The sequence below is a fragment of the Poecilia reticulata genome, chromosome 23, assembly GCF_904066995.2.
Source record: "Poecilia reticulata chromosome 23, P_reticulata-male-v2, whole genome shotgun sequence".
Lineage (NCBI taxonomy): Eukaryota > Metazoa > Chordata > Actinopteri > Cyprinodontiformes > Poeciliidae > Poecilia > Poecilia reticulata.
The window spans coordinates 12,583,156-12,596,114 of record NC_088852.1 but is presented as its reverse complement, the minus strand read 5'-3'; the positions used below and the strand labels follow the sequence as shown (position 1 = coordinate 12,596,114).

Sequence of the window (12,959 nt, the reverse complement as noted above, 5' to 3'; positions counted from 1 at the left end):
GGCGTTCATCCGCCGAGTCAGACAATGCAAGAATTTTACTGTTTCCCATATCAGCATTTTACATCACAGACCTCTACTGCGCCGTTCTGAGGCCTACAGAGATCGCCTTGCATCATAATATCCAGATCATGTTTAAATTTGGGAGAAAAGGTCTAATAAAGTGTGTGCGAATTTAAAAAAATGCCTTTTTTTTTTTTGTCTTTAGTTGTCGAGCCTTATGAACCTTTAAAGTTTTCAAACTTTTCAACTACTGGTGCATCTCAACAAATTAGGACATCGTTGAAAAGCTTGTGTGCTTTGGTAAAACCCCAAATTCAGTTCTACAAGAAATGGGAATATGACAGAAAATCTGTTAATGTAGAAATTTTGTATTTTGATCTACACAGTCTTTAGAAAGCCAGCGACTCCCTTCACAAGGAGGGTAAAAGGTCCACGCTAAAGAAGCCGACTGTAAAGGGCGACGCATCTAACAATACAAATGGAAAATTTTGTGGAAGGGAATGGTGTGGCAGAAACAAAGTTTAACAAAAAAACCTCTGTAGCGATAAAAGAACGGAGTTGCATGAATTACTGCATCAGTGCAGCGTGGCATGGAGGCGATCAGCTTCACTCTGCTAAGGTGTTAAGTTTTACCAGCAGCAGCCTTGTCGTCTGCATTGTTGGCTGTAATGTCTCTTATCCTCCGGAGTTACTCTGTAGGAAATTTGGACTTCTTAGCCCAGACAAAACTCCTTTTGACGCCCTTTCTGATTAGAAAGCAGCTGCATTCGATGCCTTGTAGGGTTGATGTTATCCTCCTTCCTTGTGTAGTCTACCTTCCACTCAACCTTCTATGAATATGCTTGGATTCAGCAATCACTTTAGTGGCTTACCCTTGTTGTGGAGGGTTTTAAAAATATGTTATCCGTCTTATAATTGTCTGCAAAATTCAATTATGAAAAATAATTATCCAAATTAACAGTCGTATCTCTATGCAATATGAGTTTCCCTTTTTGAATTAAATTACTGAAATAAGTCTAGTTTTCAATGACATTCTTAATGACTGCGATGTCCCAGTAACGTCTCTGGCATAACTCGGCTTTTCTGGATGTCTTGAGAAGGTTAAACTCCCGTTTTAAGTGGACAAGTCCCTTCAAGTAGTCGAGTATTTCCATTTCAGGAGCTTTATTCCAAAATAACATCAATTCCAAATAAGTTATAGCTTTCAAATATGAATAAAATGACATGAATAAGAAACACTCTTTCCAGCTAGAAATGACATAAAGTGCCACATTCCTCATATAAAAATATATTCTTCCAATTGTTTTGTAACTCATACAAAGCCTAAAAACAAACAAAAAATGTGGAAATACATTAAGGGTGCTGCCCAGAAATGGCAAATCTTTGGCATTCATCCCCCCCCGCCCCCCCCTCTCTTCCCGTTTCCATGTGGTTACGGTCCGATGCCATCTGCCTGAGCAGGCCTAAACCACGCTGGAAGGCTTTGTGTAAGCAGAGGCCGCCGTGTGGGACTCTTCATCTCGGCCCGCTCGCGGCTGCGCTGGATGCTTCTGGACCCGATAGCTCCTCCGTGGATTTCCCAACGAGGCTTGCGTGGTTTTCTGCTAAGCACCGGCTCGTCCAGCAGCCAGACAATGAGTGCAGTCAGGATGGAGGGCCGTTCAGACTCGCAGGTTGGATTCCTAAAGCAATGCATTTGTTGGCGGAACAAACCCATCTGGCCTTGGGATGGTGGTTTATGTGTAAAATGTGCCAGTTCAACACCGGCCCTTAGTGTAAAACTTAAGGCAAAGTATAGCGTAACGTGACTGTCTGAATGTGCCAAAGAAGGTACAGTTCATTTTAAATAACAAATGAGGATCATTGTGAAGGAGATATTTTTGAGTGGTATGAGATGCCCAGCTACAAGATGTTCTACATAAATAATAGTTTTAATTCTTTTTTTGTTTCAGTGTTTGAACAGAATACAGTGTGAGAAGATGCTCGGCTGCCATTTCTCCGGGTCACGTGTGGAGGCTTCTTCCAGGGCAGTCCAAAGTACATTTCTGATTTATGTTCCCCTGAACATGAATGTTAAAATAATAACCAACAGCCGTCGCTCGATGCCAAAAATTTGCCTTCGTACTGCAACGTCTTCTAACACCAGTATGGAAGCAAAAATAATCGCCACAAACCTAAATATGTTTTAGCGTTTTCATGCGATAGACCAACGTAAAGTAATGTGTTAATTGTGAAGTGGAAAGAAAATTGTATGCAGACTTTTCCATGTAAAAATATATACTAGAGCTACAGCGACTGTTGGTGGTCCAGTCAAAGTTCACAACTAAAAACAATCTTCCAAGTTGTGAAAATTACTGTCCACAAACACTCTAATTTGTAGCTTTTTTTTGCAACAAAAAAAAAATTTCATGCTTGTGCAAAGCTGGTAGTCACCTAACTACTTATTGTTGGTCTATCACTGAAAACCCCTAAAAAATATATTCAAGTTTGCATAAGTATATGTGAAAAAGTTGAAAACCTTTGCAAAGTTGTTTGTCTCTGTTGCTCCCAGTGACTTCCACCGCTCAAATTCAGCTTGAGTTTCTGTTTCTGTAGAAATACGATGCCAAAATGTGCAAAATGTAATAAATATCTTAAGGCCTTTCCTTTTCCGAGTCCCCGTTTCCCTGCGCCTACTTGCAGGTAAAAACTTCCGACTTCTCTCTGCAGGTGTTGCACTTGACGAAGCAGCACCAGTGGAACTTGCAGTTGCACTGCCAGACCCGCGTGTAGTGGTGCGTGTCGTAGCCCCGGCCGCAGCACATCACGTTGCATCCGTCTGTGTGAGTGGAAGTGCCGTTGCACAGCCTGCCCCTCGTCCCCGTGCTTCCTGTGATCGTGTCCTCCTCGCAGTAGTTTGGCGAGCGCTCCAGGTACACCAGGTCCGTGTCCGTGGGCTTCTGGTAGCCCCGAGCCTGTTTCAGGCGCAGGAAGGAGGGCTGGCGGAGCCGCGAGGCCCGGACAGGCTCCACTTGCACCGCGTCGCCGTAGCGCTCCTTCAACAGGTAGCCGACCTCTCGGAACTTGGGCAGGGTGATCCAGCAGGTCTTGGTGGTGCAGGAGCCAGAGACGCCGTGACATTTGCACTCCAGCTTCGTTCTCTCCTCCAGGATCTGCTCACAAAGAGAGTGAAGGCTCAGCATGTTTTAAAGAAAGAAAACTGACAGTGGGGCGTCTGCGCGTCCTTAAAGAGTTTTAAATTCATTTGTCTAAACTTTAAGGCTTGAAATGTCTTGAATTGATTAAAGAAAACATATCACCATAAATATGTTAATCACAGTTCTTAAAGTTTGTTGTGGCAAGACTATTTAATCTCACATTTTATTTAGATCCTTCTCATGTGATCTTTCTATTAGATAAAAGTTTGAGTCACGCACAAACATCTGCACTCATTATGTTCTGACTCGAGGTGGTAAAGGCTACTGGTAACAAGCTGCTAATGCCTGCTAGCTTGCTAAAGTCTTATACCATGTGAGAAGCACAAAGCTGCTGCCAAGAGCCACAAAAAGGCCCCAGCAATTTCACTGTATTGGTCCCCTGTATTTCTTTTGTACATCACTGCTGTGATATGCATCTTAAATTGTACTAATACTGGTCTTAAAAAGTTTTACATTTGAGTTCGAGAGACCTGTATAAACCCTGTGCAAGGTGAATGTAACGTCACTGTAAACAGCTAGGCCTGTCTCTTTTTGGGGAGCTGGGATTTCTGCGACCACTTTAACTTTCAGCACAGCAGCTGGCGAGCCAACTTTGTGTCAGAAAGTCCAGGGAAAAAGGCTCGTAGCTCCAAGCTGGAGTCTCTAATTAACATTACCTTTCCTCAAACCACAGAACGCAGTGACAGGAGTCGACTGACCAGAACTGTTGCGTAACTCGACGTGTATACTCTTACATGGTGGTTTGAGTCAGATATATATTATAATGTCCTATAAATACATTCAAATGACAAAATAGACAGGTGAATGATTTGAATGTAAAGGGGTGGGGGAAGCCTCCTTTGATCAAGATCCACACTTAATATATTTTTTCTGTTATGTCACTGAAGCTCTAATAACAGAGAGCTGCTTGTTCGTACACATCATTATTCAAATCAGAGGTAGGGTAGGTTATCAAGGTTTTGGAAGCGGTTCTCGACTCCGGGTGGATCAGCGTGCGCAGGCATGCGGTCGCTGAGAAGGGAATAGAGGGAGGATTGCAAGAATATTCTTTGCTTTGACTTGAATGTTTTGTTCACGAGTGATGGATAAACCGAGCAGGAAAAGCAATGCTTCTTCCGTCTCTCTTGGTGAAGAAAAAGCTGGGCCAAAATGCAAAGGCTCTACTACAGTTTGTCCATGTTCTACCCTTCACCTGTGGCTACGTGGTACAAATCATGAATCAGATGTTTGATACAAGCAACTGAAACAAGTTTCATTTGTAAGGATGGTTGGGATCAGATTTAGAGATGAAGTTAAGTTCTTCTATCTGATTTGAATGCCTTCTATGTCGCTCCCTTTGGAGGTTTTACAACCCTTTCTGATCCCTTAGGATTCCTCGAATGAACTGCAGAGTGTTGATCTGGAACATCTCCATCTTGAACCTGATAAATCCCAAACAGCATCTCAAATAAGCGGAAGACATGGGTGGATGGATGGATCAATGAGTATGGCATAATAGTTCGATGAATTCAATTTCAAGTCCCTGTTAACCGTTGAGTCTTATGATTCCAAATTGAAAAAATGGGAGTAACAAATGAAATGAGTATTTTATTTAAACCACTAGAAAAAGGCAGCCCATTAAACTTGACGCCAGACTAAATAATTCCTGAATAATTTAGGACATGACAAAATGGTAAATGATATTGCTAAATAAATCTGCTTTCTTAGCTTTAGTTACTATTTTTCACTTGAAGATTCAAGTGTGAAAGCTTTTCAGCATTTCAGTTTATTAACATTTACACCACTGTTGCAAATTAAAAAAAAAAAAAAACATAGATGATTGGACTGTTTAGGGGAAAAAAACGTAATGTGACTGTCATTTCTCACTATTTTTTGGGAAAAAACCAACATCACAGACATGAAATGTTTGTTGTAAGTGGCGGTTCCTGAAGGAATAGAGCTTGGCTGAGCCACTCCTTTTGCTGATTCCAGTCCCTCTATAACAATGACAGAAACAGTCACAGTTTGTAGAAAACGCATTTCCTTCAAATTAAATATCAACGAACCGCTCCCTTAGCTACTCCTTCCTCATATTTTATCTAACTTCCCTTTGGGATCAATAAAGTATTTTTGAACTCGAATAAAATTTTTGAATATAAACTACTCAGAAAGTTTAAACTCAGAGGCCATCATATTTGGTACACCTTGTGCTAGGTTGGTTCCTCTTATGCCATCAGAACTGCCCCAATTTGTTGTGGCATAGAGTCAGCCAGATATTGGATACATTCATAGGATTTGGTCAGTATTGACATGATGGCATCATGTGCTACGTCATCCAGTTTAGAGGAACTAAAGAGAGCTCTCAGACAATCTAGCTAAAAGAAGCAAAGATGTCTCAGGCTAACAGTCACCTCCACAGATCATATAGCAGATCATTGGGGGGTCTGATCTCCCAATTCGTAGCAAATTGTCATATGTGGCAGTCAACTCCCCCTAGAAATGTATAACTTAAAATATTTTTTCTATTTGGTGTAAGGTATAAAGTATTTTTGAAAGCTCAAGCACAAATAAAATCACAGGTCACTGATATTTATTGTCCGAGTTAAGTCTGAAGTCAAGTGACTCAAGTCCACACCTTTCGTTAATGGCATCCTTCCGTTTGATCAAATCGGACCTCGGTGTGTTACCTTTCGACCCGCCTCGTTGTTGTGGAGGTTCATCAGCCGGCGGGCGTTTTTCTTGATCTCCCGAGCGTCCACAAAGCGTCGCGAAAACTCCACGCCGTACTTGACATCTGCCGAGCAGCCTCCCCACTTCCAGCCCTCCTCGCGGTCGTGGTAGCCCTGCTTCTCGCGGTCACAGCCACACTGGCTTAGGTTGCCTTGGCTACAGGCCGCCGTCACCGCGTGGGCAACTCCAGCGGCTGTGATGGCATAGGTGAATGCTGCCTCCCTGCTGCCTGGAGAAAGGAGAACAGAACTGGAATACAAATCAATAATTAAATGACTGATGACATACTTGAGAATCTAGGCTAGAGTACTAATGTAGATATTTCTTTGACTTGGGTTACTGTTAGGGATTCTTGGTCTTGAACCAAGTAGTGATTCAGACAGTCACATCAGTGTCCAGCATTTCCACATAACCCTAAAATGATATGCAGTACCTTAAAGCAGTCTGAACTTGGTCCTATGGTACAAAATGAAGCAAAGACTTGAAGCAATAAAGTCGCTTTTGTTAATGAGAATCATCATGAAGACACTGAACTTTAACATAACCTACATGAGTGGACATAGAATGCGGAATCAGTTCTTCTGCAATGAGCGTTTTCACATCTTGGAATTTTATCTCGATTTACTTTGCAGAATTGTTTTAACATGGTCACTTTTCTGGGTTTTTAGGCATGAGCGACCTCGTTAAAGTTTGGTTTTATAGCTGGACTATAACTAAGCCACTCCAAACCCTTTCGCTGATGGCCAGGCATTCCCCCCTTTGGATTTCCTCTGTCACAGTGTCTTTGGGGAATGTGAGGCCTAAATGACACAATATAACCTTTTTCTATGACGTTATCACAATTTCTTAATGTCTCTGAAAAGCTTTAGTGCATTACAACTGCGCTTTTGAGAAGTTAGGGTGGACAGTGTTATTCTGATGGCTCACTTTGTCAGTGTTTTTATTTTATTTCTTTTATTGGTAGTGTCTTGAGGAACTAAAACCAATGGTCGTATATTCCTAATAGGGGGAAAAATGACTGGCTCTTTAAACAGTGTGACTCACCAAATGTGGCACTGCGTATTATGAAAATCTCCACTTTGGCCTCATTGGTCTAAAGGAGACAGAAATCTTGTGGTTTATTCAGATTCATTTTGTTCTGCTGTCCTGTTCTTGAGTCTGGTGAACCGTGCAAACAAGTTCTGGAGCCTAGGAAGTGTTATTTGCGGTTTGTTAGCAGTTTTTCTAAATGTTGCTTGGTCTCAGCTGTTGAGTTTGCGTAGATGTTAACAGCCACAAGCGTTGGCAACTGCACTGAATGTTTTCCACATATATTGACTCCAACATTATGACCACAGGCAGGTAGAAAAGGTTGGTTTTGGAGAACACTCGCGCTGCCTACAACACCACAGCGGTCGGCAATGCAAGTTGTTTTCTAAACGGCCTTCTAATCCTTCCACAGATTGATGAGCAGCAGCAGTTGCTTCTCTGAGATCATTGCTCAGAAGTATTTAACACAGGCAGCAGACTGTCTCTGCATGTCTTGCCTCAGATGGCTCTGTCTCAGGAGTTAGTGCTTGGCTTGTTAAAGCAGTCATCAGGACTCTGAAGGAAACAAAGTGACATCTGCTGGCTGACTTTCTGCACTGGGACTACGAGTTGCTGTGCTTTGTTGTGTCATACAGTGTTGTCCTTTTTCTGACTAAGGAAATTGCAGCAAATGATGGTGTGTAACACAGCCAGATGATCTGTGGATGGTCTTAACCCATTTACAAACTTTTCTGTGTTTACTGTTTGAGCTTCATAACAAAGAGCTTCATGTTTATGGAGTCAAAGGGGGAAAATTAATTTATTTTTGCAAAAGTTGTTAACAGGATATGGGATATCATCCCCCTTCGAGTGTTTACCCCATGCATGGTGTCTCCTTTAGATGGCTCCCTTCCAACATAAAAAAAACTCCTTTGTTGAAACTGTCAAGTCTGCAGCTGAAGACTTCCCTCATCAAGCTAAATCTGCGAGCGATTCAGATAAGTTGTTCGATGCTGCTGAGTATTTCTCAAGGTATCGGGCGCAAGCAGTGGCCAAACAGCCATCTCTTCCCGCTGTGATTTGTTTTGATTGAATGCCGTTGCATTCAGGGTTCCATCGTTGCCATCCGGCTTCTGGAGCTGCCTTTAATTAGTGGTTTGCATGAATCTTTCTGGTCTAAGCCTAATGAATTTACAGGCCCTAAAGGTCGCCATTGTAAACTTGTGTAAGAATCACTTACAGGACAAGATTATTGTGTAGTCTTGGTTTAGACAGCCAACCCCAATGTTCCAGCCCGTTTTGATAAAGACCTTATTTAATGGATCGTGACAGAAATTCTTTAATTGTTTTTCTTAACTGGACTTGACAAAAAAAAAAGGTTCTCAAGTGTCTCTTTAAATTTGTTTACTCTGAGGAAACTGATCTTCAGACAGCAGAAAGTGATCGCTCCCAGAACTGCTAGATTAAACATGCATCCAAACCCACAGCAAAACCGCAACAAAACATTCTGGACCAGAAGCAATTTATGGATGAGGTTCACATTTGGAGCAAAGAGGCGCCTGCGAGGATTACAAATTTTAAAGAATGTCGGACTGAGTGAATTTTTAGTTGGTGTTAATGGACTACACAGGTATGAATTTAAGAAACCATACCCTGATGAGCCTGACACAATAATGTCTTCACTCATTTTGGGATATTGCTTCAGATGAAATGTTTGCTTGGGTGCTGACATCTTTCAAAACTTTGCATTTGAGCTTGTTCCGTTGAATGTTGAAAGTATGTACGCCTGTGAGAAGAAACCCTTAAAGTTTCAACTCTGGAACGTTAACGTAATGTAATGTAAACCAGACAGCCATAGAGTTACCAAGAGGTTTAGGGTATGTATCATTTAGAAAGTGAAATTTAAGTACAATCTATTTTGTAAAGAGCTCAGGCTCCGTCAGACGGGATAAAAGTGTCCATTCTCGCCACAAGTTTCAAATTAGGTTTCGATTGGACTTTTCCAACATAGACTCCAACAGGTACAGTGTTGGTTTTCTGCCAGAAAGTCAAATTTTGGTCTCATCAGACCAAAATTTGACTTTTGGTCTGATGAGTTTAAAGTTAAGCACCTGAGTTTAGCAAACATGAGGAAGGACCGAGTCCTTCCTCATGTTTGCTAAACTCAGGTGCTTAACTTTAAACCGGACCTCTCATACCTGGCAAGATTCTTCTTGCCACCTTTTCATCACGACCACATTTGCAGAGAGCACGACTAACAATTATTTGGTAGACAGATTTTCCCACTTGAGCCGTGGATGTTTTCTTTACCGCTCTCCCACTGTTAAAACTTCACAAAGCAACCATAAAAATACTCCCCCCCCTCAAAAGGAGCCAAGTCCCAGACTAGACCCACCTACTCTCAGCTCTTGTCCGAAGACCGTCCTCTCCCCCAGGGCAGAGCAGTTCCAGCGGCCGTAGCGGAACTGGTACTGGCACTCGTTGATGCCCAACTGGGCGCCCTCGCCGATGATGATGATGGCGTCCGGGCGACTCTGGCAGAGTGCCCTCTGACGGGGTGCCAGTCCTGGTATGTTGTTGCAGATGATATTGGCGCCCAGGGCCACCACGGAGGACAACGCCCTGCAGGAATGAGGATTGTGAGAAGACTTTACCAGAACAGTCTTATAGAAAAATGTGGAGAACATTCTCCCTTAAAGCAGAAAGGGGACCCAAATTTGATGGGTTATAAATTTTATGAAGTCAGGCTAGTTGATATTGAACTAATTTTGATCGCCACCCCTGCAGAAAGCTCTCTATAGTTTATGGGATAGATTTCATAGCAGAACCTGCCCTTGTTCTCAATGAGAGGCAAACATGGTGTAGCAATCACTCTCATTGTGGGGCCCCTAAGTCCCAAACGCTCCTTACAAAGGCCCCTCTTTCTATTAAAAGAGCATGAAGTAATCATTTTAATACAACTATTTTCCATATGCTGCTGTCCCACGTTATAGCCCGGTTCTGACGAGGTGCTTCCAAGACCGAGTGGTTCTGGTGCAATGTGTAAATCCACGAAGGCAGGTTATCTCATCAGCTGGTCAGCAGATTAAATGTTGGCTGCACTCGATCGAGTTTTCACTCAGCCGTTTTATGGCTCAATTTCTGAATGAAAATGCCAGCGTGTTGGAGGAGAAATCAGCAGCTCGTGTTCCACTGAGGAGGAAAATGACTAAACGAGAAAAAAATAGAAGTCGTGCGTTTTTCCACCGGTTCTTTCCAAAGTATTCCCCAAGAAAATAACAGCAATAACAAATGACGTAAAAGTAAAAAAAAAAAAATATATATATAATGATCTAAAATTTATTTATTTATTTTTTTAAGCAACGTGGTCGAAAATATGTTTTGGTTTCTCGTGTTGACGTTACAATTTTGTGCGTGATTGGCTCACAATTTACGCACGTAACAGAGGCTGCAGGAAATAAAAAGCGCATCAAATTCAAAGGAAGCATGCGCATTCAGAATAACGTACAGGTAGCTACCGCTGGTGAGGATGAGGAAGATCTGCGGGTAGTAGACGGACAGCAGCGCACTGCGAGACGAGATGAGAAGCATGGCTGCGCATTGAACACAGCCTGCTTTGCCCTCTCTCTCTTTTTTTGGGAAAAAAAAAAAAAGATCGTGAAGAAATACGTCCTTATATGTGGATTCAAAGAAGTGTTAGAAGCAGTCCGGAGGGAGCCGAGGCGCTCTGCGGCAGCTCCGAGTCCGCTGTCCGTGTGCGGCAGACCAGACGCTGCATCTCCCGGCCGATGCGCGCTCTTGACACCTGGCCTGAAAAGAGGGCTTGGTAGGGTGATGGTCGGGGGAAGGAAAAAGAGGAAACGAGGGGAGGGGAAGGTGGGATTGTGGGGGGTGGGGGGTGGGGGCACGTGGCTCCGAGTCCGGACGCGCTTTGGTCAGGTCTCCAAAAGTGGGAATGTTGTGGAGATGGAAGGGAGTGCACCAGCCCACTGGAATGACCCTGCACACCCCCACATCCCCACCCATCAAACACACACCCCAGCCCTCCCTCCCTTCACATCTCGATTCAAGACATTGTGGTTTTCACGTTTCGTTTAGAATTATTCACACGAATAATCCTTAGGTTTTGACTAAATCTCTCTTAAAAGTTAGCGGACTGAGTTTCAGCTCTGTTGCGAAAACTGCAACATGTCATTCAATGCACTAGTTATTTTTTATGTCAATGTTACAACATAAAAAAATAATTAGTGCTGATGTTCTTTGTCATTGGTCATTTTTCCACTGACTTTGTCCAGACTGCAGAAACGGTATGTAGTCAGCCTGATGTATAAACAAACCCTGCGACTATAAAAATGCACCAGTTGTCTGTTATAGCTGCATCTGAATAAAGATTTGAATTTTTTTGGCTAATTTATTTAATCACAGTAACTTCATTAAAAAAATAGTATTTCAGTATTCATATTATTATAATTTAGAGGTAAAGAAAACACAATATTCAGCTTATCAGAGAATTAGAATATTATGACCAATTAAAAAAAAACAACTGTTTTTCTTCTGCTCGTGTTGGCCCAATGTGCTTCTATAAAGTCCAAAGTCCTATCTATTTTCCAGTACGTTTAGGGCACTTAATCCATATTGCTATTAATCAACCGGAGCCACATACTGATCACCTGAAGTAATTCATGCAAAAGGAGCCCTGACACGGGCTTACTTTTCAGTATTTCCATATTAAATGTCATTTAATTGGCTTTCATCCGCTGCAAAGCCATTGAACTTCTCTGGTGCGTATTCGAACACTACGCCCTCTTGTGGTGACACCGAGGAAAAACTCACAGAAAACGTATTTGCAACAAAGCCATTTCTTATTGTTATATTCCACTAAGGATTACTGAAGGCATCGCCTGAGGAATCTTGAGTATGGAAAGTTTTATTTTTATTATTATTTTTTATCTTCTCAAAATTGACACTTAATTTTAATGGATTCACATGCAGAAGCAGTCAGACAGGCTCTTTTTCTGTCCTACTGATGGAAATGCTTGCATAGCTGTTTACTGTAAACAAATACTTATTTTTGGACTTTCACATATATTTCTTTTGACTTGATTGACTCTTAATCCTTTTGTGTGCTTGTTTGTGGTGCACAATGATTTCGTGGCCAATGAAAAACAAAAATGCAACACAGTCGGCATGTAAAGACTCCTCAGACTCGGTGAAATAAGTTCACTGAATTTACACGGAAACTCACAAGGATCTAAAGAATTACCTGCTAAACTAACTTGTTTTAACCTTTCAGTAGTTAATGGTCACCCAAGTACTACTTGTTGCTTAATTCCTGAGTCCATTTTCATTTATAAACAGTGATTAAAGTTAATCTACGAACTACTAAGTATCACTTAATGATTTACTCTCCACTCCTGTTTATATTCATTACCTCCTGATTAATTTCTGATTCCATTTGGATCTAGAACACATGGCTAATGCTAGCTAATAGGTAATTAGTCATTCATTCATTCATTCATTCCCTATGTCATTGTTTTTAATAATCATTAATTAATGTTAGTTAATGCTCAATTAACTGTTATCTCATAAAGTTTTGATTCTGTTTTGAATTAGTTGATTCCAAGGAAAGTATTACTTAATGTGGAAATCTTGTTAAAAAATTACTATGATTAGTTAATCTGTTCAGTAAACTGTCCCCTTGTTGTTTACTTTTAATTATCTAGTCACAAAAAGAGTTTCTAAAGAATCAATTAAGAGACGCAAAGACAGAAATCATTAAAGATAAACCAATTATATCCTGAACTGTCCCTCTCTCATTCCATAAGTTGTTAATAATCAACTTACCATTAATAGTACATGTCAAAAGTCATCTCGAGTGTACAATTAGATTATGGTTAACTATCCATTACCGAACCATAAACTAACCCTTGGGTATATTTACCCAGACGGGATCAGGACTTTGACATACAAGAACTAAATATTGGTGTAGTTTAACTGTAAAGTTATTTAGGTTGCGAAAAAGTCAGTTTGAAAAGAAACGAGGAC

General features: G+C 41.5%; 1 protein-coding gene across 2 annotated transcripts; it reads right to left on the bottom strand.

Annotated features, from left to right (window-relative positions):
* Nucleotides 1–1,147: 1,147 nt before the first annotated feature.
* On the bottom strand, nucleotides 1,148–10,611 carry wnt7ba (wingless-type MMTV integration site family, member 7Ba). 2 transcript variants are annotated; one of them, XM_081604043.1, is made up of 4 exons: nucleotides 10,433–10,611; nucleotides 9,310–9,536; nucleotides 5,864–6,135; nucleotides 1,148–3,152 (listed from the first exon to the last, which is right to left on the bottom strand). In XM_081604043.1, the coding sequence occupies exons 1-4, from the start codon at nucleotides 10,513–10,515 to the stop codon at nucleotides 2,673–2,675; spliced, it is 1,062 nt and encodes a 353-aa protein (XP_081460169.1). In that variant the 5' UTR covers nucleotides 10,516–10,611; the 3' UTR covers nucleotides 1,148–2,672. The 2 variants fall into 2 exon arrangements, with proteins under 2 accessions (XP_081460169.1, XP_008399334.1); XM_008401112.3 differs by having other exon boundaries at nucleotides 10,423–10,602.
* Nucleotides 10,612–12,959: the final 2,348 nt, after the last annotated feature.